Source organism: Macaca fascicularis, chromosome 3, assembly GCF_037993035.2.
Source record: "Macaca fascicularis isolate 582-1 chromosome 3, T2T-MFA8v1.1".
In the NCBI taxonomy this organism is placed as follows: Eukaryota; Metazoa; Chordata; class Mammalia; order Primates; family Cercopithecidae; genus Macaca; species Macaca fascicularis.
Window position 1 is genome coordinate 177,281,926 of NC_088377.1, and position 26,831 is coordinate 177,308,756.

The 26,831-nt window shown below is 38.5% G+C and overlaps 1 protein-coding gene across 4 annotated transcripts in view; it reads left to right on the top strand.

Moving 5' to 3' along the window:
- Positions 1 to 26,831, top strand: part of NUP205 (nucleoporin 205) — a 92,247-nt gene that overhangs the window by 48,716 nt on the left and 16,700 nt on the right. For all 4 annotated transcript variants that reach the window (XM_005550859.5, XM_065542603.2, XM_005550860.5 and 1 more), the window contains 15 exons: positions 154 to 318; positions 647 to 771; positions 7,322 to 7,436; positions 9,084 to 9,233; positions 9,823 to 9,894; positions 10,257 to 10,414; positions 10,770 to 10,850; positions 11,583 to 11,774; positions 12,545 to 12,812; positions 12,912 to 13,010; positions 16,227 to 16,375; positions 18,600 to 18,791; positions 19,680 to 19,801; positions 21,333 to 21,471; positions 23,951 to 24,077. In XM_005550859.5, the coding sequence (XP_005550916.3) occupies positions 154 to 318; positions 647 to 771; positions 7,322 to 7,436; positions 9,084 to 9,233; positions 9,823 to 9,894; positions 10,257 to 10,414; positions 10,770 to 10,850; positions 11,583 to 11,774; positions 12,545 to 12,812; positions 12,912 to 13,010; positions 16,227 to 16,375; positions 18,600 to 18,791; positions 19,680 to 19,801; positions 21,333 to 21,471; positions 23,951 to 24,077 (2,154 nt within the window). The remainder of the gene's footprint in view (positions 1 to 153; positions 319 to 646; positions 772 to 7,321; positions 7,437 to 9,083; positions 9,234 to 9,822; positions 9,895 to 10,256; positions 10,415 to 10,769; positions 10,851 to 11,582; positions 11,775 to 12,544; positions 12,813 to 12,911; positions 13,011 to 16,226; positions 16,376 to 18,599; positions 18,792 to 19,679; positions 19,802 to 21,332; positions 21,472 to 23,950; positions 24,078 to 26,831) is intronic.

A 26,831-nucleotide genomic window follows, 5' to 3' on the forward strand; every position in this document is an offset into this window, starting at 1 on the left:
GGTTTTTAGGATTCTCTTTAAATAAATCTGAAACGAATGTGATAGATAATCAGGCAAATGATCTAAAGAAAACATGGAGATTTGGAATACAAGTTTTGTATTTTTTATTTGACTTATGTTATTTTTCCATTGTTTTGTGATTTCTGCATTAAGGGTCAGATCTTGAAAAGAAATTAGTTGCAATTCGTTATGAAACAAGAATCCACATCTTGAATCTTCTCATTACCTCTCTGGAATGCAATCCACCCAATCTTGCTCTCTACTTGTTGGGCTTTGAATTGAAGAAACCTGTCAGTACTACAAATCTACAAGATCCAGGTATAGCCTAAGACATAAAGGCATTTCTTTCCATCCATATTTGTGTATCCCAGGGGTCATTTATTGCATTCTGGGCTCATGGGATAATTCATTCAAAGAAAAAGTGTATGAAAGGTAAGGTGATGGATGGGTCAGTCTTTAGGGCTTAGAACAAACTGGACAAACTGAGCTATAGAGAATCAGCCTTTATCAATTTTCCGTATCAGTATTTGAAAGAGTGTTTACAGTACAGCGTATATTTACAGAATTTAACTTTTGAAAAGGCAATCTAAGATTTTAATGCAGAAATTCTAAAAGAAAAGTTGAATTTCTTTTTGGTTTAATGTAGGAGTGTTAGGTTGCCCTCGGACATGCCTTCACGCCATCCTAAACATCTTGGAGAAAGGAACGGAAGGGAGAACAGGCCCAGTGGCAGTGCGAGAATCTCCTCAACTGGCTGAGCTATGTTATCAGGTACACAGAAAACTGGGTTTTGTGGTACTTAATAGAAGAAACTTGACCAGGTACATGAGTACACCACAAATATGACAGTATAACAGTAGGACTTAGTTGAAATGAGTTCATTTAGCAGTTTGACCTGTCTTTCATTTGTGGATAAAATCCATAAAGCACAAACCCCAAGATCTTATAGATCCAAATCTTATGTTAATCACTTGAAAAATGGAGGAAATAGATTTTTGTGATGGATTTTTACCAGCAGTTTAGAAACTTTTCAACAGTGCTGTGTTTAAAGTAGCTCCTTCTGATGGGTCAGAAGACCTCTGGTTCCCATCTCTGCCCCATGACAGGCAAAGTCACCTTGGGCATGGCATGAAATGTCTCTGAGTCTGAGTTTTTCAATCTGAAATGGACTGTTGAGAGACTTCAATGAGAATGTAAGTGAAAGCACCTTTTTTTTTAAGATGGGGTCTCACTGTCACCCAGGCTGGAGTGCAGTGGTGTGATCACAGCTCATCGTAGCCTCAACCTCCCCTGGATCAGATGATCCTCTACCTCAGCCTTCCAGGTAGCTGGTACTATATGTGTGTCCCACCATGCCTGACTAATTTTTGTGTTTTTAGTAGAGATGGTGTTTTGCCACGTTGCCCAGGCTGGGAAAGCACTTTTTTTTTTTTTTGATACAGAGTCTCGTTCTGTCACCCAGGCTGGAGTACAGTGGCACGATCTCAACTCACTGCAACCTCCCAGGCTCAAGCGACTCTCCTGCCTCAGCCTCCCAAGTAACTGGGACTACAGGTATGCACCACCATGCCCAGCAATTTTTGTATTTTTAGTAGAGACAGGGTTTCATCATGTTGGCCAGAATGGTCTCGATCTCTTGACCTTGTGATCCACCTGCCTCGGCCTCCCAAAGTGCTGGGATTAGAGGCATGAGCCACCGTGCCTGGCCAGAAAGCACTTTTTAATAACTAAGTAAATTAAGAAGTCCTATATACAACTATGTTAGGTGGTAGAATGTCAGATTAAGATTTAAACTATAATGAGGGCTGGGCTTGGGCGCGGTGGCTCATGCCCATAATCCAGCACTTTGGGAGGCTGAGGTGGTCTGGATCACTTGAGGCCAGGAGTTGGCGACCAGCCTGGGAAACATGGCAAAACCTTGTCTCTGCTAAAAATATAAAAATTAGCTGGGCGTGGTGGCATGTGCCTGTAATCCCAGCTACTTGGGAGGCTAGGGTATGAGAATTACTTGAACCCAGAAGGTAGAGGTTGCAGTGAGCCGAGATCATGCCACTGCACTCCAGCTGGGTGGCAAAGTAAGACTGTCTCAAAAAAATAAAAATAAATAAATAAGTAAACTATAATGAGAACTTTCATTTTGCTTGTTCATTTTTGTTTATTTATTGTTTTATTCATTTTATAAGTGTTTTAAGAACTAGGCTTGGCCGGGCGCAATGACTCACGCTTGTAATCCCAGCACTTTGGGAGGCTAAGGTGGGCAGATCACCTGAGGTTAGGAGTTCAAGACCAGCCTGGCCAACATGATGAAACCCCATCTCTACTAAAAATACAAAAAAATTAGCCGGGCGTGGTTGTGGATGCCTGTAATCCCAGCTCCTCAGGAGGCTGAGGCAGGACAATTGCTTGTACCTGGGAGGCAGAGGTTGCAGTGAACCTAGATCATGCCACTGCACTCCAGCCTGGGCAACAAGAGCGAAACTCTGTCTCAAAAAAAAAAAAAAAAGAACTAGGCTTTATAAGCTGTGACTAATTTCTCAATTTAAGTGTTACCCTAAATTTACATTTTTATGATAAGAAATGGCAGATCATGAGGTCAGGAGATTGAGACCATCCTGGTTAACACGGTAAAACCCCGCCTCTACTAAAAATACAAAAATTAGCCGGGCGTGGTGGCAGGCACCTGTAGTCCCAGCTACTTGGGAGGCTGAGGTGGGAGAATGGCGTGAACCCGGTAGGTGGAGCTTGCAGTGAGCCAAGATCACACCACTGCACTCCAGCCTGGGTGACAGAGCAAGATCCTGTCTCAAAAAAAAAAAAAAAAAAAAAAAGAAATGCATGACTAACCTCTTAGTGTTGGGTTTTTCTTTGTTAATCTCCTGCTTTTCTTTTTGTAATTCTTTGCTATCTTTTCTGTCCTCTGTCCAAACATCCCTTCACTGTAAGTACTGTAGCTAGGTTTTCTTATAAATCAAAATTAATTCTTCCTTAATGGGAGAACAAATTTGATGTACGTATTAGCACAGATTTACAGAATTTGATATATAAGTAGAAACAATTGATAAGCTTAACACCTAGGCTAATGGCAGGTAAAGTAAATGAATGAAGCCAGGGTCCAGTTAAGAAGGGAGCCAGGAGGAAGGGAGAATCTGGCGACTGGAGAGCACATGCCTTCCTACTAAACTCTGGCTTATTTTACCATGCCAGAGTGCAGGATTTGTTGGGCCAGATTGTCTGAATTTTTATTTTTATTTATATTTATTAATTTTTAAAAGGATTTGGAAATCTGAATTTTTGTGAAAGTTGTTCTAATTTTTAGAACACTGTACTGGCCAAGGAAAACGTGTCCATACCAGCAGTCTACCAGTTTATAACATACTCTCTGGTTTTTTGTTGTTGTTGCTGTTACTGTTTTTTGAGATGGAGTCTCACTCTATTGCCCAGGCTGGAGTGCAGTGGTGCGATCTCAGCTGTCCGCAACCTCCACCTCCCAGGTTCAAGCGATTCTCCTGCCTCAGCCTCCCAAGTAGCTGGGATTACAGGCATGTGCCATCATGCCTGGCTAATTTTGTATTTTTAGTAGAGACAGGGCTTTAACATGTTGTCCAGGCTGGTCTCGAACTCCTGACCTTAGGCGATCCACCCACCTCAGCCTCCCAGGGTGCTGGGATTACAGGCGTGCACCACCGCGCCTGACCATAACATATGCTCTGTGACCTTGCTACTCAAATATGGCCCAGAGACCAGTATCATCAGCATTATCTCCTAGGAGCTTATTAGTGCAGAATCTCAGGCCCCGCTTTAGACCTGATGAGTCAAGATCTGCATTGTTTACAGAAAGCACTGCTCCATTTATAACTAAATATACTGCTTTTACCTATATGTTTGTGCTTCACCCTGCTTCAGAAAAAAAATTTAAACCTGTAAGTAAGAAGAGCTTGTTAGTTTAAATAAATCTGATTGTAGGAAAGGGAAATGGTCCTTATTGATACCTTCCTTGTCGTGCAACACAAAGGCTTCTGGGTGAAGAAGCTGAGACCAGGCCTGGTGCCTTTGCCCTCTTTTCTTTAAGAACGGAGATTTCTTCTACCTGGTCTTGGAAACCAGGAAGGATATAGGCCACATCTTAGTAAAATGGCTGGTAGTGCTTTTTGAACTCACTTTTTGTGTCCTCCTCTTCTTCTTTTTTTGGTGGGGGGGAATGTTGGAGGACAGAGTCTTGCTCTGTCACCTAGGCTGGATTGCAGTGGTATGGTCTTGGCTCACTGCAACCTCAGTCTCCCAGGTTCAAGTGATTCTGATACCTCAGTCTCCCAAGTAGCTGGGATTACAGGCGTCCCCGGGCCACCACACACGGCTAATTTTTGTATTTTTAGTGGAGATGGGGTTTCCCCATGTTGACCAGGGTGGTCTCAAACTCCTTGCCTCAGGTGATCCGCCTGCCTCGGCCTCCCAAAGTGCTGAGATTACAGGCGTGATTCTCTGTGCCCGGCATTTCTCTTCTAATAGTATTATTTCTTCCACATGTTAGAGTATCTTCTTGTGTTTTAACTTGCTCAGTAATACACCTAACTGATTTTGTTTTGAGAAGTTCAGTATTAGCTTTTTAAGTTTTTGTTTGTTTATAGAATATCAAAACAGTATCAAAACTGTTTGAAAGGTCAATGTACATCTGTAGCAGAACTGCTTACTCTTTCCCTTGTCTTCTCTCTCTCTGTGTATATACATTGTTTATAGTTGTATTTAGTGTACATGAAATTTTGTGCCCTTTTTACTCCTCTCTGTATAAACTTTCTTTGCTGCAACAATGTGAATTACATTCAGGTTGTTTCCAGTTTTTTTTTTTTTACTCAGCTCTAACGAACAAAAATCAGCCAGGCATTGTGGCATGTGCCTGTAATCCCAGCTACTTGGGAGACTGAGGCAAGGTTGTAAATAAATAAATTATCTTTGGTTGTTTTATATTTTTCTTAAGAATATATTTCCAGGCGGGTATAGTGGCTCACACCTGTAATCCCAGCACTATGGGAGCCTGAGACGGGCGGATCACGAGGTCAGGAGATCAGGACCATCCTGGCTAACACGGTGAAACTCTATCTCTGCTAAAAATACAAAAACAAAAAACTAGCCAGGAGTGGTGGTGGGTACCTGTAGTCCCAGCTACTTCTGAGGCACCTGTAGTCCCAGCTACTTCGGAGGCTGAGGCGGGAGAATGGCATGAACCCAGAAAGTGGAGCTTGCAGTGAGCCGAGATCATGCCACTGCACTCCAGCCTGGGTGACAGAACGAGACTGCATCTCAAAAAAAAAAAAAAAAAAAAAAAAAGAGAATATATTTCCAGACAAGGGTTCATAGTCAGTTCTTGTTATATTCACAGTAGTTGTGTTTTATAAAGTCATTGTGAACATTGAATTGGTGAATTCATTGCCCCTGTGGAAAATACAGGCTAGGATTCCTACAAGCTTCTGGTTCCAACATTCTTGTCAACTGATGAATTCATAATCATGTTTTATGTGTGTTTCTGTTTAAAGACACCTTACTTCATGTAGTTGATTCATTAACATTAAACTCATAGCCAACAGCACTATAACTCAGCCTCAACGAAATGTATCTAATGTAGTATTTTATCTGAAAGGCATATCACAGCCTTTTTGCACTTAGGAACACGAGGCAGCATTTCAGCACTATGTTTGGGGGCTGTTTTAAACAGCAAAATCAACAAGCACAAAAATGCAAAAACTGTGGCACTAAATAGACCATTTAAAGGACACTTTTTATAGTATGATAGCTGGAACAGGAAAAGCATTGCTTCATTTGAGAGCATGAGAGTTGGGTGACTGCAGTTTGTAGCTATTCTACCTCCTGCACATGAAGGACCATGGAAGCACTGCAAGTATCGATTTGGGGATTATAAATAAATTTTAGCATGTTAGGTGAATTTGTAAATATGGAATCTGAAAATAATGAAGATTGACTGTCGGGTCAAAGGCTATGAAGTGTTTGACTTTAGATTTTAATTCACAAGTAGTCATAACAATTATACTAGGTACTAACAGTGCTCAGAATAAAGATGTCTAAAGTGCCTGGTACATGGAAAACATCTAATAAATGTTCATATTAGCCACGCATGGCGGTATGCAATTACTGTAGTCCCAGCTACTTGGGAGGCTGAGCTGGGAGGATCCCTTGAGCCCAGGAGGTCGAGGCTGCAGTGAGCTGTGATTGCACCACTGTACTCCAACCTGGGTGACAGAATGAGACCCTGACTCAAAAAAAAAAAAAAAAAAAAAAAAAATTTGCTGGTTTATAATATGGTACCTACCTATTATCATCTTGATTTTTTTTTTTTTTTAATTCCTGAAAACAGATGGACATTTTTGATTATGGGCTACTTTTATTTTTCTCACATAAAATGTCTTTTACCCTTTGACCTACTTAGATATTTATGTTATTCATATCTGTAATGGAGATCTTTATATACATTAGAATTAGTAACTTTTTCTTATATTTAATATAAGAACTTTTTTCTCTTATCTATTCTTTTGTTAAATTTTTATTCAGTTTATTGTTATTTAGTGGAATTGATGGATCTTCTTTGTAATTTCTGCATTTGCTTTGGTTTCGGTAATTTTAATCTTCCTGAGGTTGAGATATAACTCGTATGGTTCTCAGAAGTTATTTCCAAGTAATTTACTACTACTAATTTTTTTTTTCTTTCCTTTTTTTTTGAGACAGGGTCTTGCTCTGTCACCAGGCTGGAGTGCAGTAGCGTGATCTTGGCTCACTGCAACCTCCACCTCCTGAGTTCAAGTGATTCTTCTGCCTCAGCCTCCCGAGTAGTTGGGACTACAGGCACATGCCACCATGCCTGGCTAATTTTTGTATGTTTGTAGAGATGGAGTTTCACCATGTTGAGCAAACTGGTCTCAAACTCCTGACCTCAAGTAATCTGCCCACCTCGGCCTCCCAAAGTTTTGGGATTACAGGCGTGAGCCACCAGGCCCGGCCTGCTACTGATAATTAAGCTAAAATACTAAAATTTACTAATTAACTATATGTGTATGTATTCATAAGTATATTAATAATAGTTCTGTAGTAATGTCATCAACACTCAATCATATTTCAGTGTATTTTTCTTGAGCTAGGCTGCCAAGGACTGTTCGTAACTCTGAGCTTCTGTTTTGTGCATCTGTTTGTTCATTTTGCTTGAGTTGTTGATGGGCCCTAGTTTTTCACTTAGTAGGTCTCAGTTCATATTTTGTTACCTTAATATGTATAACACAGAAAGACTGATTTAGGGATTTTTCTTACTTTAATACTTTAGGTCATATATCAGTTATGTGCATGCTCTGATACGTCTGGCCCTACTATGAGGTACTTGAGAACCAGCCAGGATTTCTTATTTTCCCAGTTGCAATATCTACCATTTTCTAACAAAGGTAGGCCATTATTTTCACTTATTATAAGAACACATTTGTAATTCCATGTTAAGTTATTTTATTTATACAATATTTGGGGGAATTCTGTTCTAATTCAGATACTTCAGCTTTTTTGTTATTTTAGGTTCCTTTTGTAATTTCTGCTCAAAAAAGCAAGATATTTTAACTGCTGGCAAAAACTTATTTAAATATAGCCTGTCAAGGATGGAATTTGATTCTCTTACGGCAAATAAAATTTAAAGATTGTGTTGAAGGGATAAGAAAATTAATGGGAATTTAAAGGTTTTGAATGAAAATTGTTTTACAGAGATTTCTGATTTTCTCTTCCCAGGCTGTTTAAAAGAAAAAAAATATCCTGATATACTTTCGTTTCTTGTGTTTGTATTGAAACCAATTCAGGTCTTAAAATGAAAAGTTGAAAACTAATTATGGTAGAAAACAGTTTAAACTTAGTTTATTGACATGACTAACAATTATTCCAGGCTAATGAAGTGTTATCAAGATTCTACTTTATTTTCTTTTTGACCAACTTTTAACAGTTTTCTGAATTCAAATTATATTCAGACAGTCTTGGTCTGTTGAGTTTTTTTAAAAGTTTAGCTTGTATCATCTTTATGTTTTAGGAAATTGGGGCTCACACATGCCATAAACAAATTTCTATTACTAGTAATTGTCAGCATCTAATTTACCTTTTAGCATAATGGTGTTAGACCTCTGAGAGCTATCTAATGGCAAGAGGTTTTTCACTTTATTTTCATAAGTGTCTTATTTTTAGTTCTGTGATTTTGTTTATATAAGAAGCTTTTAGAAACCCTCTTTTTACACCTAACTAATTAAAAATAAAAATTAACATCTTACCTATTATGGTATGTGTTTTATAAAACTTCATTTAGCTTTGCCTGAAATTATTATTAGTATTACTGTTATTTGGTTAATTTTATGTTTATACTATCACAGTTTAGGGTTTCAATGTCAAGCGTATTAAAATAGTATTGGATTAGAAAACTCTTATTGTGGGACCAGGCATGATGGCTCACGCCTGTAATCCCAGTGCTTAGGTAGGCTGAGATAGGAGGATCACTGAGGCCAGGAGTTAAAGTACAGCCTGGGCAATAGAGTGAGACCTTGTCTCAACAAAAAAACATAAATAAATAAAAATAAAAACTACTGTATAAGTGATTCTCAGCCTTAATTAAATGTTAAACCACATCCTTAATTGAGGTATTATAAAATCATGCAATTTAAGTTTAATTTTTCTTAAGTATTTGTTTTGTGAAATCAAAACCAAACTGATAGTTTTTGAGTTATGTATTTGAAAATTACTTTAAAATATTGTTTTATATATCAGTGTCAAAAAACGATAGACTCAGGATCTTTGTGAAATTAAAATCAGTAATGAAAACTTGATTCTCTTTTACTCTTCATTTACTTTAGCTCATCTTTCATAGATTTATACTAGCTTATTTTTTCTTCCTTGGTATCTTTTTTTTTCTCTTGTAATTTTACAGATGAGAAATTTTATGTTGCTGAGTTTCATAAATTATTGACTTTGTTACATGGGAAATATCTGTTGAATTACAGAATTTAAGTCTGTTTTGATACTGTGTTATTACTCTGGGAAACAAAATTTGCATGTTTAAATTCTAGAATATGAAATATCTATGCTGAACCAGATGTCATGGCTTATGAAAACTGCCTCAATAGAACTAAGGGTAACCTCTCTGAATCGTCAGCGGTCACATACCCAGAGGCTCCTACACCTCTTACTGGATGACATGCCAGTGAAACCATACTCAGGTGATTATTGGTATTTGTTTTATTGTGCTGGTGACTAGTTGTTGTGAAGACAAACACAAATGTGAAGCTTGTGCTTAGTATGTGACTATAAACCAAAACTATCTTCTCACTTTTAGAATTTTTTTTTCTTAAAACACAAAAATTTTAACTCATCTTATGATTGACATTTATTATTATTTTAAGCATCCACATGACACTATAGTCATACCGGTATTACATACAGAATTGTCAGTGGAGTTTGTCATACTAAGCCAGCATGACCTAAGCTATTTCAATATGTATTCATGCAAATTAAGTATAAACTTTTAAAATCATCTCATTGGCATGATTGGATCTTGCCGTTTTTGAGAAAAAAGATTATTCTCTTTACAATAGTGAAGTGGATTCCATAGGGACAGAAAGAATTAGATGAATGTTGGTAGTAAGTCCTCGTCAATCTTTGCATTTTAATTATCCATTTGCACAGGGCTGTTTGATGCAGAAACAATGACCTACAAATAAAATACCTTGTGTTAGTTATTTCCAAATAAATGTAGTTTTAAGAGTATGTTCTTCTTTTTCTGATTCGGTATTATTGATGTTCCAACAGATGGTGAAGGAGGAATGGAAGATGAAAACAGGTCTCTTTCTGGGTTCCTTCACTTTGACGCTGCTACGAAAGGTAATCCCCTTTGAATTTGTAATCAATTTATTTTATAGACATACAGTAAATTGCTTAAAACTTCAAGGGATTATTATGCCTGTGCCTGCAAACTCTGAACTGGTATAGAAAAGCTATATAAAGGATTATTTGCCACCTGAAAATTGTTTTATAAAAGGATTATACAACAGGAAAGAAAATATTTTTGTTAATGGATGTATCAGAAATCAAATCAAATTTAGATTCCAATACAGTTTTCAGTTTCTTGACTATTTTATGCTGTTTCTGAAAATAGCACTATCTTTGAAAATCAACTGAATATGATGGTTTGCCCTTCCTTTCGATGTCCCAAGTAAAATCAAATTACTTTTTGTTATTTCTAGTACGTCGAAAAATTCTAAATATTCTTGACTCGATTGACTTCAGTCAGGAGATCCCTGAGCCTTTGCAGTTGGATTTTTTTGATCGGACCCAGATTGAACAAGTTATTGCTAACTGTGAACACAAGAATTTACGGGGACAGACAGTCTGCAATGTCAAGGTGAGGGTTGCTTTAAAGTACATATCTGCAGTGTCAAGTGGCTCAGACCTTAAGTCATCAGAAACAAATAGAACCATACAGGTTTTCTTTCTGATAGAGACATTGGTTTACTAGTTTATAGGAAGGACTATGGTTTTTGTAAAATATCCCTGAAATAAATCTTAATGTATCACACTAACTTCTTGAAAAGGGATACTTAATATTTTGGCCTGGAAAGTGGACGTTGCTCTAGTTAGATTATATATAAAGGTATCTGACGCCTTTCCCTTTAGGGCAGTTTATGATAATTGCTAGGTGTTATTGTTCTACCAGTGTCTGAAATGTCTTATTTTTCTTTCTTTTCCTAATTATCCAGCTTCTTCATAGGGTTCTTGTAGCTGAAGTAAATGCCCTTCAGGGTATGGCAGCCATAGGACAGAGACCTCTACTCATGGAGGTAAGCTCTATTGAGTATGTGTTCGTTTCAACCTTTTAACTACTTAGGTTGCTGGTGAAAAGACTAAAATAGTATATTAACGTGTAGTTTGCTAATTAGTAAGCTACCTAAAAATTAAACATTTAGGGAGTCTTTCACTTTTGATTTTATAACTTTTATAAGCTGAACTATCTGGTATGCCGAAATAAATAACACCTTTTCTGCTAGACTAGTTAAGGATTTGCAGCCTGACCATATTTCGTATTATACCTCACTTGGTCCCCGTCAGTGAGAGAGGAGGGTCATTTGTCATCACAAGTGGAAAGTTACAGGTAAGAGGTCAGATGGGAAGAACCACATGCATGGAGACATAGCTGGCCAGGCCAAAGCAAGAGGCAAAGAAATAAAAGAGATGTCAGGGAAACATGCCATTGAACTTGGAGTTTAAATAATTCTAGTGCTCTAGAGTAAGCAAGTATAAGTAGATAGGTACAAGGAGAAAGAAGATAGTGTCAAAAAATACAAATTTATCTATGCCACCTCTGTCCCCTACCTTTCATGCACATACACACACACACATACACACCTTATATATTAGTATTTTTATAGCCCTGGCTACTGAAATAATATGAAAAGATATCTGCTTCGTGGCATGCATGTAGTAGGTTTCCAAATAGATATTTTCTGAGTAACTGACAGATAACTGACCTTATTTGCCTGTTTAACCTTGTGATTCCATTCCTGTGGCTTTAGGAAATCAGCACTGTACTTCAGTATGTGGTAGGAAGAAATAAATTGCTGCAGTGTCTTCATGCAAAACGTCACGCTCTGGAGTCGTGGAGGCAACTGGTAGAAATTATACTGACAGCTTGTCCCCAGGACCTCATTCAGGCAGAGGATCGACAACTGATTATTCGTGATATTTTACAAGACGTGCATGATAAGGTGACATACTTCCTAAATTACTTTATACTGCTGAACAAATATGTATCATTTAAACGAATAAATTTTGGCACCCCAATTGTTTTCCATTTTTGATTAGGAATAAAATAGAATTGCACAATACCAACATTAAGACTTTCCTTGAGAAAGGGATTAATTCTGTACAGTAGTGACTGTCAACCAGAGTGTGTGTCCGAATTATCTAGGGAGCTTTGTAAAAGTTAACATGGACAGAGCCCACCCCAGACCTACTGAATGTAATGGTGAGACCATTTATGTGAATTTCAAAAAGAAAACCTCCTTAGGGAATTCTGATAGGAATCCCTTCTGGTTAAGAACACCCATTACCTAGCATCATATTTAAATTTCTCTGTATATATTAGATTTTTTTCTTTCTTTTCTTTTTTTTTTTTTGACTAATTTCTGTATTCCATTCTTATATTGTTGTCACAGTTGACAAACTAAATATATATAAAACTTGTTAATGGGCTGTATGCAGTGATTCATGCCTGTAATCCCAGAACTTTGAGAGGCCAAGGTGGGAGGATCGCTTGAGCCCAGGAGTTTGAGACCAATCTCCTGAGGTGGGAAGACCACCTGAGCCCAAGAGGTCAAGGCCGAAGTGAGCTGAGATTATGCTACTGCACTCCAGCCTGGGTGACAGAGCGGGACCCTATCTTAAAAAAAAAAAAAAAAAAAAAAAAGCTGTGAAACTTGTTAATGATTATAGCTGAAAGCAGGATTCTCACTCTGATTTGCCCTTGTCCTTTAAGATACTGGATGATGAAGCAGCGCAGGAGTTAATGCCTGTAGTCGCTGGGGCAGTGTTCACACTGACTGCTCACCTGAGCCAGGCCGTCCTCACCGAACAGAAGCAAACATCAGTCTTGGGACCAGCAGATGCCCATTACGCTTTTATGCTTGATAGTTCCTTCACCTCACCTCCTCCAGAAGAGAACCCATTAGTGGGTTTTGCTTCTATTGGAGATTCTTCACTTTACATCATATTGAAGAAACTGTTAGACTTCATTTTGAAGACAGGTTTTTTTCATCTAAAATTTCTATAAATTCTATCCATTGTATTTGTTTTAACTTTAATTGAGAAAAGATTTTCATTTGACATCTTCCTAATCTCCCTAGGTGGTGGATTCCAGCGAGTGAGGACTCACTTGTATGGCTCTCTGCTTTATTACTTACAGATTGCCCAGAGACCTGATGAGCCAGACACCTTAGAAGCAGGTAGAATGAGATCAATTCCTAATCTTTTCTGGATTGGGAGATGGTTACTTTAAACTGAAAAAAAAAAAAATCACTTCTCCATCTTTTGACTAATCACAACTGTAATAAATGAGTGTTGGTGTCATTTTTTAAAGCATTTACTCAAAAGTTGAGGGAGAATGTTTAGTTTTTAAGAATTATGAAGTAATACTTGAATACTGCTTTTAAAAAAACCTTCAAATAATACTTTAGGTTTATATACTTCTGTAACTCCCTCACTTGCCTCAAGTCCCACTGAGCAGTATGCTCTACATAGAATGGCCCAACGTCTTTCTTTCCTTTGTGCTACATCAGAGTACATATCTAGTTGATTCTTTTAAAATATCTCTTCCTGGCGTGGTGGCTCACGCCTGTAATCCTAGCACTTTGGGAGACCGAGGCCGGTGGATCACCTGAGGTCAGGAGTTCGAGACCAGCTTGGCCAACATCATGAAGCCCCATCTCTACTAAAAATCAAAAAATTAGCGGCCACGGTGGCTGGCATCTGTAATCCCAGCTACTCGGGAGGCTGAAGCAGGAGAATCGCTTGAACCCAGGAGGCGGAGGTTGCCCAGATCATGCCACTGCACTCCAGCCTGGGCAACAAGAGTGAAACTCCATCTCAAAAAAAAAAAAAAAAAAAAGCCACAAAAAGTCTTTGTTATTCCATGATATGGATGAAACACTTATTTAGCCATTTTCCTTATTCATAGGCATTTCAATTGTTTCTAAATTTTTATTACAAAAATGCTACATCAATTTTTTTTATATGCCTATATTTCTCAGAAAGGATGCTGCTTAATGGTAGAATTTCCATGTGAAAAAGTATGTACTTTTATTTTAATAGATGCAAACGAATGACCTTCTCCAGTATAAACTCATCAATAGTATACATGTATCTTTTTGTACTAGTGAGGTTTTCTTTGGATAAATTGCAAGAAGTGGAATTTCTTGGTCAAAAGTTAGGCATATTTAAAATATTGCTAAATGGCTGCTTTCTAAATATAGTTAGCATTTTTAATTGAGACTAATCTTAAGACATGAAAATGTTATTAAGTGTTCAACAGATCAGTATATAATGCTTTATATACTTTATAGACATTTGATGTTCGATCAAGTCATTCAGAGTTATTCTGCTATTTGTTAAGTTGTCAGAGCACCTTCTGATAATGGACTTTCTTTGCACTCTTCACCTTTGTGAGTGTTATTTTGTATAGACTGTTAAAAACCACTGTGTACGTAAAGTTCAATTGATCTCATTATTCTTATGGTGGTTGTGTCTTATGCCATACATAGTACCTGAGAAGGTAGTAATAGCCAAATGGTAGATTTATAGGCATGTAGCACCCACATAAATAATGCATGAGAATATTTGTAAGGTGAGGAAAAATGACAGAATAGTTCAGAGAAGTTTTTTTAAGCAAACACAAGCTTCTTTTAAGAAAAGAGATAGTGATGGGATTTCTCCACTCTCAGCACCTCCCACATTGTTCTTTTGTGTGTGTGTGTGTTTTAACATTCCATTTGGTTGAATTGGCCAAGTCACCACTTAACCACTAGGTGGGGCTCTACAATAGGCATTTTATAAGAAGTCATCGAGATGCCAGTTTAAAAATTGCTGCTATGTAGTAGTTGGAAAAATGAGATTCTTTTTTTTTTTTTTTTTTTTTTTTTTTTGAGACGGAGTCTGGCTCTGTCGCCCAGGCTGGAGTGCAGTGGCCAGATCTCCGCTCACTGCAAGCTCCGCCTCCCGGGTTCACGCAATTCTGCCTCAGCCTCCCGAGCAGCTGGGACTACAGGCGCCCGCCACCTCGCCCGGCTTATTTTTTTTTGTAATTTTAGTAGAGACGGGGTTTCACCGTGTTAGCCAGGATGGTCTCGATCTCCTGACCTCGTGATCTGCCCGTCTCGGCCTCCCAAAGTGCTGGGATTACAGGCTTGAGCCACTGCGCCCGGCCGAGATTAGTTTCAAATACAAATTATTGCTTTCTTTAATGTATTTGTGAACCTTTTTAAAGACTCTTAAGAGTGTATTTATGAGTCTTACATAAAATGTATGATCATACTGTTCATAATCATTGTATATTTAAATTTATATTTAAATTACCTTTATAATGGGTATGCTTTTATTTTTAATAAGTATTTCAACTAAAAAAAGAATAAAAATACCTGATTTTTTTGGAGGCAGATTTTTGTCTACATTGTATCGGATCCTTTCTAGCTAAATTTTCTTTCTTTTTTTTTTTTTTTTTTTTTTTGAGACAGAGGCTCACTCTGTAGCCCAAGCTGGAGTGCAGTGGCGTGATCTTAGCTCACTGCAACCTCCACCTCCTGGGTTCAAGTGATTCTCCTGCCTCAGCCTCCCCAGTAGCTGGGATTACAGGTGTGCACCACCACGCCCCACTAATTTTTTGTATTTTTCGTAGAAACAGTTTCACCATGTTGGCCAGGCTGGTTTTGAACTCCTGACCTCAAGTGATCTGCCTGCCTCGGCCTCCCAAAGTGCTAGGACTATAGGTGTGAGCCACCATGCCTGACAGTTTTCAAAGATCTCAAAAGATAAAAGGTTGATTAGCGGCCGGGCACAGTGGCTCACACCTGTAACTTTGGGAGGCCAAGGTGGGGGGATCATGAGGTCAGGAGATTGAGACCATCCTGGCCAACATGGTGAAACCACATCTCTACTCAAAATACAAAAATTAGCTGGGCATGGTGGTGTGCGCCTGTAGTCCTAGCTACTTGGGAGGCTGAGGCAGGAGAATTGCTTGAACCCAGGAGGTGGAGGCTGCAGTGAGCCGAGATCGAGCCACTGCACTCCAGCTTGGCGACAGAGCGAGACTCCATCTCAAAAAAGAAGAAGAAAAAAAGATTGATTAGCAGGATAAATACAGGACGTTGGTTCTCATGGAGTCTTGTAATTCATTTTGATCTCTTTAAGAATGGTTTATCCTTTTCCTGGTACAATTGTTATCTTAGTGGTACGAGCTATGCATGAAATAGGTGCATTGTGTTATTAGAGTTAACCTGCTTGGACCCATTGGTCAGTGGGCCTTTGTGTACAAGCAGTAATGGAAGGATCTTGTTGTTGTGTGTTTTTTTTTCCCCTTCTCTCAGCTCACATCTAGCGTGTGAGGTATAATTACTCAGTTATTACACTGCTTTCCACTGGAGTGTTTTTTTCTGTTTTAATCCTTTTAGCCAAGAAAACCATGTGGGAAAGACTGACAGCCCCTGAAGATGTATTTAGCAAATTACAGCGAGAAAACATAGCCATTATTGAAAGTTATGGCGCCGCCCTCATGGAAGTGGTCTGTCGAGATGCTTGTGATGGTCATGAGATTGGAAGGGTAAAGCGACTCTTATTTAGTATTGTAATTGAATAAGTATTTTGACTTACTAAAGTATAAACTTATTCACGACTCGTTGTGGTGCCTCATGCCTGTAATCTCAGTGCTTTCGAAGGCCGAGGTGGGCAGATAGCTTGAGTCTAGGAGTTTGAGACTAGCCTGGGCAACGTGGTGAAACCCCATCTCTACAAAAAATACAAAAAATTAACCAGCCATGGTGGCATGCACCTGCAGTCCCAGTTACTTGGGAGGCTGAGGTGGAAGAATTGCATGAGCCCAGGAGGCAGAGGTTGCTTGCAGTGAGCTGTGATCAAGCCACTGTACTCCAGCCTGGCCTACAAAGTGAGATCCTGCTGCAAAAAACAAAATAAAATAAATTGATTCAACTTCTAATAATATATGTTGCATATTAAGAATTATTTTTTATAATATAGTGTATTTTCTTATTTGCTATAATTTGGGACTTCTATTTTATTTATTCGTATGTTGTGTTTTATTTTGTTAGTATCTTAATTCAGAATTGCCTTTCAGAATTATCTTCTTGCTAATTTTGAGGTTGACTGGTAGAAACAACAGAAATGCTGCTTAATAAAGATCTTTGGTTAAGAGAATACTGAATAAATTGCCTTATACCAAATATATCTTTGTCTGCCTAATTGCTTTGTGGAGCATTTATATTTCTTATGCAGTATTGTGGCACATTGGTAATGATGCAGTGAGAAGATAACTTCTTAATGGAAAATTATGTAGCAACGTTATGTAGCAATTAAATCATGTTTTTGAAGACCATAGGAAATAGGATTTTAAAAAATAAACTGTCATAAGCTTTTAGTTATCTTTTTTTGTTTTTTGAGACAGAGTCTCACTCTGTTGCCCAGGCTGGAGTACACTGGCGCAATCTTGGTTCACTGCAAGCTCCACCTGCCGGGTTCACACCATTCTCCTGTCTCAGCCTCCCAAGTAGCTGGGACTATAGGCGCCTGCCACTATGCCTGGCTAGTTTTTTGTGTTTAGTAGAGACAGGGTTTCACCGTGTTAGCCAGGATGCTCTTGATCTTCTGACCTCGTGATCTGTGCGCCTCGGCCTCCCAGAGTGCTGGGATTACAGGCGTGAGCCATCACTCCCGGCCACCTTTTAATTATGTTTTAAAAATTTAAAAATATTTGTATGCATAGAAAAAATGCTGGTAGGAAACAGACCAAAATGGATGAACTGCATTTACCAGACTGTGTAGTTATTACTTTTCTTTTTCTTTTTCTTTTTTTTTTCTTTTTTTTTTTTTGACAGAGTCTTGCTCTGTCGCCCAGGCTGGAGTGCAGTGGTGTTATGGCTCATTGCAACCTCCACCTCCCAGGTTCAAGTGATTCTCCTGCCTCAGCCTCCCGAGTAGCTGTTACTACAGGCATGCACCACCATGCCGGGCTAATCTTTTTTTTTTTTTTTTTTTGAGATAGAGACTCGCTCTGTCGCCCAGGGTGGAGTGCAGTGGCATGATCTTGGCTCACTGCAACCTCTACCGCCCAGATTCAAGCAATTCTTTGCCTCAGCCTCCTGAGTAGCTGAGATTACAGAAACCTGCCACCATGCCCAGCTAATTTTTTTTCGTATTTTCAGTAGAGACGGGGTTTCACCATCTTGGCCAGGTTAGTCTTGAACTCCTGACCTCGTGATCCACCCGCCTCGGCCTCCCAGAGTGCTGGCATTACAGGTGTGAGCCACTGCGCCCAGCCTAATTTTTTTAATGGCTAGGCTTGTCTGGGACTCCTGACCTCGAGTGTTCCGCCTGCCTCTGCCTCCCAAAGTGTTGGAATTACAGGGGTGAGCCACGGCACCCAGCCTAGTTACTGCTTTTCTGTGTTTTCTGTAATAAGCATTATAAAACTTCACAATGAGAAAAAACAGCTGTTAAAAAAATTTCTTTTCTCTCGCCAACAATGTTAGACTCTACTAAAATATATCTAATGCCACTATTTTAACGTGTTAGGTTTTGTTTTGGAAATAAATGTTTACCTGACTGCTTTCCTTTATTGATAAATTGAGATTCTGGACCCATAGTTTTCAACTTCTCAAAAAAAAAAAGAAAAGAAAAGAAAAAAGGAAATTTTATTGCAAGCAACATTCTCTTTATGAAAAAAAGTCTTCATATTTCCAGATAAAGTCAGTTACTGTTGTTGATTTTGGTAGCATCTACTTGTTTTGGACTTTAATTTATTCTTCCTTCAGATGCTGGCCCTGGCTCTACTTGATCGGATTGTCTCCGTAGATAAACAGCAGCAGTGGCTTTTGTATCTTTCTAACAGTGGCTACTTGAAGGTCCTCGTAGACAGCTTGGTAGAAGATGACCGTACTTTGCAGAGCTTACTCATGCCACAGCCTCCCCTTTTAAAAGCACTTTATACTTATGAATCTAAAATGGTAAGGCCTTCTAGACATGTGGTGTTAGATCAAGAAGTCATTTTCTCTTGGCTATAGATGTATTAAAGAAAATGAATGTGGCATTCATTTTGAATATTTCTATCATAAGCTGGAATCCTTTTTTAAAGGAGTTTTAAACTTAGGAATCTTCCTAGTGTGCAAAAGATGGGTGAAATGCTCCTCCAAGGGACAGCTGGATAATGGAACTGCTGCTTCCCTCACTCATTCAGGTTGCTCATGATGGCAGTATGACAGCCAGTGCTCCATGAGGACAGAGCAAAATTGTCCTCTCACAATACAATTCAGACTGTAGTCGTTGCTGATTGAAAATTTCCATGTAGATATGCTGGTTCTATTCTAAACACAGCATTTTTAATATAGTATATAATTCGTTGTTTCTTTGCCTGCAAATCTGTTTTAATTTCTGTTTCCTCCTGGTTAAAAGGATCACAAATGTTGCAATAATAGAAGCACTGAAGTTTAAGATTCTTCATTTACTCCTTTTCCCTCCTTCATTTATTTAACAGGTATTTATTAAATACCTGCAAAATGGCAGGCATGGCACTAGATACTAGAGACATAGCTGTTAGCAAAACAGACAAAATTCCTTGCCCTCCATGGGCGCACATGGTAATAACAGAACCCGCACTGTAAATGAATACTTGAGTCCTGGAAGCTACTGTCTGTGGGTACTTTAGATATGTTGAACACTGAGTCCTCATGAAAATCCTAGGAAGACAGTGGTATAATGTAACCTGGTCACCAGCCCAGATTTCTCTTCAGTGATAACTAAGGACGAGAAATGTGCCATGAAAGTGTTTCACTTTTCTCTGAGGCCCTTGGACGTGATTTCAGCACTGATGATTTTTTTCTCTCGTAACTCCTTAGGCATTTCTCACAAGAGTGGCAAAGATACAGCAGGGTGCATTAGAGCTGCTAAGATCAGGGGTGATTGTGAGACTAGCTCAATGCCAAGTCTATGACATGCGCCCAGAAACGGACCCACAGAGGTAAGTGTCTATATAGATTAATTTGGTTAAGCTCCCAGTAAAGGATTATTAAGGGAAAAAAAAAAATTCCAAACATAATTTTGCCACTTAACAGTTCTCTTTCATCTTGATGTGGGGTTTTTTGTTCATACTGTGCCCCTGTCATTTACTAATAAATGGAAGTTGCTACTAGGGAAAAAGTAGGTAGGGGTGGGAGAGAATTTTTTAAGAGTTGTAATTAAATTTTAATTTTTTACGGCTTTCCTGTTCTGGATGATTTGAATAGGATTTTAGGTTTTATGTATATTTTTTCTTATTTCAATATTTTGCTTACTGCTTACTAATTCAAAAGCTTCAAATGGAATTGTTTTCAAGTTTTGAGCTTTTCAGCTGATTTCTTAGTTCAGTTTGAATGTGGAAAATTTGATTTGATTTTCTTTTTTGTTTACATGACTGCAGCATTGTGAGGCAGTCAGCATACCTTCCTAGAAGTAAATAATACTTAGTTTGAGTTTAGTAATTGTTTTAAAAGTATCTGTTACCAACTTGAATATTTGAATGTTTAAGGCTTAACTACAGAACTATTTTATCTCCAGGGGAAAAACATTTATTTTAGTATTGCTGTCTAAAGTTTCCAACATGAAAGTTATTACTTTCACCTTAGGTAAAGTTAATTAGTTCATGGCAGGTTATTATCACTTGTCTGTACAAAGCCTCTCTCTTACTTTATTTTCATATTCTGCTTTCATTCCCGCTCAATAGGCAGCCATTTTTTTGCTCTAAAAATTTAAATGTAAACATTTACAATAAATATTAGCTTATTAATACAGTATTCTGAGACCTACTCTTAAAGGTGAAGTGATTTTACAGTCTCATTTTAACTCTTAAATCTTGTTTTATTTTTATACAGATTGAGTTTCTCTAATCTGAAAATCTGAAATCTGCAGTGCTTCTAAATCCCAAACTTTTCTGAGTGCCAATATGGTACTCAAAGGAAATGCCCATTGGAGCAATTTGGATTTTGGATTTTCAGATTGGGGATGCTCAACCAGTAAGTATATATAATGCAAATATTTCAAAATCCAAAAAAATCTGCAACACTGCTGGTACCAAGCATTTTGGATAAGTGGTACTCACCCTATACAACGGGCAGCATAGTGGATTTTTGGCTTGGGTAGAGGAGAGGGAATTTTAGGGAAAGTAACTTTTTAAATCTGTTTCTTACTGACAGCCTATATGGCCCAAGGGAGCATTTAGAGAAGAATAAAAATGTTTGGGAAGTTTCAAGATTGTGTTGTCAAATTACATAGGTTTTCCTTGATAAGATTTTTCAGAATTCAAGTAACTGTTTTTACTAACTAAGCTATGAGTTTAGGAAGACACTTCTTTCTTTGGACCAAGGATGTATATGTGGGATGCAGAGTACTCACTAGTAGCTTCACATCTTAATCAGTTGGCTGTGATTTATTTGCCATATCAATGTTAAGGAATTGCCGAGAGCATACCTTAATTCTTGGAATGTTTTCTCCTTGTTTGGTTGAAATAAATCAAGCATGTTTGGCATGAGAGACCCTCCAGTGTTCATCCCTACCCCAGTGGATCGCTACCGCCAGATTCTCCTCCCAGCTCTCCAGCTGTGCCAGGTCATCCTCACATCTAGTATGGCCCAGCACTTGCAGGCAGCAGGGCAGGTAAGGTGAACCCTTTGTTTAGATATTGTCTAGAGCAAAATCCTCATTTTATAAGTACAGAAACCTTACATGTAGAATGCTTAAGTGAATTTACGTTAGTCCTAATGCTTGTGGCGGAGCAGGGTAGAGAAAAGAGGCCTCTGTACTTTGTTTTTAACTACATTGGCCCATTTTTATACTTTTGTTTGAATGAAACACTGTAGCTAATTAATAGAATCATGAGACAGAAAGCAAGAGATTGAAATTTGTTCTTCTGTAAAAGAAGGCAGTTATTGTGATAGGAATAAGCTGGCTTCTAAAATGTAATTTAACCAGATATTTATTGAGAGAGGGCTATGCTAGGCCTTGCAGGCCAGGCATGGTGGCTCACGCCTGTAATCCCGGCACTTTGGGAAACTGATAGATGATAATACTGCATTTATATGTGATAGAGAATGAAATAATTTAAATGAGTGATTTTGCTATCAAAATGTTTTTAAACACCAGAAATTAGTTTTATTTTGATTGCTTTTCAGTGAAACACTCTAATGTTCCAATGCACATTTTTTTAAAAATTAATTTTATATGTAATTTAGCCTTTCATTGATTAATTAGGCTTATCATTATGAATCCACAATGTTTTATTGTATTGCTTTATTATATTTTGGAACTGTGTCCTAAAACACTTTGATTTCTGGTCATTTTTTGTGCTTTCTCTACCATTAGGCCTTAGGCCATCTCACCAAGGTAGATGCTGCTGTTCTAAAGTGGCACCTTATTTTATACCACATCAATCTGGGTTGACTTCCTACTTCTTTTGGGCCTATGTGGTCTTCAAGTTAGTACTTTTTAAAACTCAAGAGACTTTGCCTGTCTTCTCCTAGATTGAGATTAAGATTTTTTAGTAGAAGTGGGACATTATGATATAAGACATTGGTTCCCTAACACCAATCTTGTATTGACTGAAGCAGAATCACCTGAGGAGCCTCTTAGAAAAGCACAGATGACTGAGTTCTGTGACCAGCCATTATAAGCTTAGGCTAGGAATCTTTATTAAAAGACAAAAATGATCACAATTCTGAGTGATTCACATCCTTGGCTTGTTTGGGCATATACTCTGCCTTTAACATGTTTGTAAGCTAGTTGAGATATTCCTAAGTGAAAATACTGAAAGAGGACTCCATGAGTATATACTATAAAATGCCAAAATGGAAGGGTAGAGTTTGGAGGTCAGGATTTACATCTCCTTTTTTTAACCGCATTGAAAGGAGAGTTATGACCAGGTGCGGTGGCTTATGCCTATAATCCTAACACTTTGGGAAGCCAAGGTGGGAGGATCACTTTAGCCAGGAGTTTGAGCCCAGCCTGGGCAACATAGTGAGACCCTATCTCTCTCTCTTTTTTTTTCCCCCCCCCGAGTCAGAGTCTCACTTCATCACCCAGGCTGGAATGCAGTGGCATGATCCCAGCTTACTGCAGCGTCCATCTCCCAGGTTCAAGTGATTTTCGTGCCTCAGCTTCCTGAGTAGCTGGAATTACAGGTGTGCACCACTAAACATGGCTAATTTTTGTATTTTTAGTAGAGATGGCATTTCACCATGTTGGCCAGGCTGGTCTCAAACTCCTGACCTCAAGTGATCCACCTGCCTTGGCCTCCCTCAGTGCTGGGATTACAGGCGTGAGCCACCATGTCCGGCCCCTATCTCTATTATATAATAATAAAAGTGAATTTTTTTAAAAAAAGGAGAATTAGACAAAGGCTTTTATGTGATTTCCCCATGTCATGCTAGTTATGCTTTCATAGAGCAGCTTCTCGAATTCAGTAGTCATTTTTATACCCACTTATTTTAAATTCTTACTCTAGTTCATTTGCAAAACAATAAAAGAAAGAAAATAGTGGTCAGATAATAGGTTTTTTTTTTTTTTTTTTTTTTTTTTGAGACAGAGTCTTGCTCTGTCCCCCAGGCTGGAGTGCAGTGGCTCACTGCAAGCTCCGCCTCCCGGGTTCACGCCATTCTCCTGCCTCAGCCTCCTTAGTAGCTGGGACTACAGGCGCCCGCCACCGCGCCCGGCTCATTTTTTGTATTTTTAGTAGAGACGGGGTTTTCACCCTGTTAGCCAGGATGGTCTCGATCTCCTGACCTCGTGATCCGCCCGCCTCGGCCTCCCAAAGTGCTGGGATTACAGGCTTGAGCCACCGCGCCCGGCCATCAGATAATAGTTTTCATACAGTAGTTCTGCATTATATTCTTCTACAGTAGTCTCCAGATGTATTAACTTACAAACTTTAAAATAATCCTTTTAGTCTTGTGAATTTTAAATGTTTACTTCCTGAAGAAATAAATATGTAAGTACAGAAAACAGTTGCTTATCTGGTATTCTTCGTCACTTATTGAATTATTTCCTTCAACATTATTTATAAGATGAATTATGCATTTATAATATAATTTTCTACTTCTACATCCGTTTTTTCTGTTCCTCTTCCTTTTCAATGGCTTAGGTATTGCAGTTTCTTATTTCACATTCTGATACCATACAAGCAATTCTGCGCTGTCAGGATGTTAGTGCTGGGTCTTTGCAGGAATTGGCTCTGCTGACAGGAATTATAAGTAAAGCAGCACTTCCTGGTGAGTTGATTATGTTGAAAGGACTTTGAATAATTCTTTACTGACTGCCATAAATTAATAAAATGAGGTTTTTTGTTACTTTGCAGCTATATATGACTTATTTGAAACTAGTACTGCTAACAGAGCCTTTATTTATGTAATAAGTTTATATTTATAAAATGATACATGCTTGGCTGGGTGTGGTGGCTCATACCTGTGATCTCATCACTTTGGAAGGCTGAGGCAGGAGGATTGCTTGAGACCAAGGGTTCAAGACCAGCCTGGGCAACATAGAGAGACCGTGTCTCTACAAAAAAATTTTAAAAAATTAGCTAGGTATTGAGGGCATTCACCTGTGGTCCTGGCTACTTGGGAGGTTGTGGTAGGAGGATTATTTGAGCTGGGAAGTTCGAGACTGCAGTGAGCCAAGATTATGCTGCTGCACTCCAGTCTGGGCAACAGAGCAAGATGTCTCTTTTTTTTTTTTTTTTTTTTTAAGATACATGCTCATTATAAAAACATTCAAAAGGAGATAACTAACAAACACTCAAAATCTCACCACCTAGAAATTACCAAATGTTGACATTTGATACATTTTCAAACATCACTTTATGTACTTTGAGAAAGGGAGAGAGAGAAGGGGAGAGAGAGAAAGCAACAGAGACATACAGAGGCAACTAATGAGAATAGGATGACCTTTTACATGCTGTTTTAAAAAACAAATATTTAATTTTACATGAATTTATTTATTTTTAATTATACTTAAAGTTCTAGGGTGCATGTGCACAACGTGCAGGTTTGTTACATATGTATACATGTGAATTTTATATGAATTTAACAGACAAAAATCTAATTGAAGAGAAATGAAAGGAATTGCCAAATTCCAGACAAATGTTTCTTTACTACTAGAGTATGTCACCTTTTAAAAGATCACCTTAAAGAAAAAAAATTATGAAACATTATTAAGATATTTTGGTTACTTCCCTCACCTTATAATTCCTTTACTACATGTAAATTTTAGAATCAGTTAACTCCCTGATGGGAAAGATGAAATGATGACTTCTTTTACACTTCCTCTTCCACCCTCAGATGATGTTTACTTATATCATTTTAACCTTGTCAGGTTTTGTAACATTTACATCTGTTATGCAACCATAATATCCTCAGCTACTTAGTTTTAGTTGTATGTTTACATGGATTCACTGCAAAACAGTTGTGTTCCCCACCATGGCGTCACCATTCACGAATTATTTCTTTTGATTTATCTCTTGGTATTTTTAATTTGTACTGAGGTTCATTCCCTCAAGAAAAAGCATGCTGTCTCATATTCCCGAAATTCTCTAATGTTTAAGAATGTCTAAAGGTTGTCTTTGTTCTTTAATGACAGGACCGCCGATTATGATTTTCTTTTGCTTAGAATATGTAATATAAATGATAGTAGCTGACATTTATTAAGCATGTATGTGCCAGGTACTGTTTTAAATACTTGACATGATAACTGATTGGAAGACACAGCAGTCTTATGAGGTAGAACTGTCATTTTCCACGTTTTACAGCTGAGGGGGCTGAAGCACAGGAAGGTTAACTTGTCCAAAGTCACACAGATAACACTGGATAGTATAGAGTTTCCCAGGTAGTACATCTTTTGAATCTATATATGTAACTACTAGGCTATATTACCTCCATTTTTATGTTGCTTTGGAGACATCTGAGGCAACCTCTGAATCCACCCTATAATCCCCAATATTTTTTTTGTCTGGGCTGTCTCGGTGGCTGAGCCCTCTGGGTTGAGAGAAATTGAGAGTTGGCCAGGGCTGAGTACAGTGCCGGCTGAGTTACTTGGAGCCTGTGCTTCTTCCAAGGAGATCCCAGGGTCCATTCCACCCAGCCTGTGGTGTGCTTCGTTCACCAGTTCATTCCAGTGTCCTAAGATAATACCAAGTCAGGCCAGCCTTCTTGCCTCTACTAAGGTCCTGTAGTGTTGTGGGGTGGAACTCCTAATGGTTTTTCCTTTGATTTTTTCCAGGACTTAACTAATTACTGTCAATGTACTTCTGTAAATTGCAGGGTCTCCATGAGATTTTTTCTCATCAGCACATTTAGCTCCTGCCCATTCTTTTTAATTGACTGCCTAGTTTTCCAGTTGTGGAAAAGTTAAGCAGACACTTGTTTTGTTTGTGTTTGTTTTTATTTTTAGGGCGACAGGGTCTCACTCTTGTCACCCAGGCTGGAGTGCAAAGCTGCAATCTTGGCTCACTGCAGCCTCGACCTACCTGGCTCAAGTGATCCTTCCACCTCAGCCTCTCAAGTAAGCAGGAATATAGGCACATGCTGTCACACCAAGCTAATTTTTTATTTTTTGTAGAGACAGGGTCTTGCTGTGTTGCCTAGGTGTTCTCGAACTCCTGGCCTCAAGCAATCCTCCCACCTCAGTCTCCCAAAGTGCTGGGATTATAGGCATGAGCCACTATGCCTGGCCTATTTGTTTGTTTTAGAGACTGGGTCTTACTCTGTCACCCGGGCTGGAGTGCAGTGGCACGATCATAGCTGGAACTCCTGAGCTCAAATGATCCTCCTGCCTCAGCCTCCCAAGTAGCTGAGAATACAGCACACACCACCACGCATAGCTAGTCCTTTGTTTTTTAATCAGATTCTCTGACATGTTGACTGTTTCCAAGCTTCTTAAAATTTTAAACAATGTGGCATTTAATAACTTTGTGTATATGTGTGTGTGTGTACTTACTATTTAGCTATGTATTTACATATGCATTCATA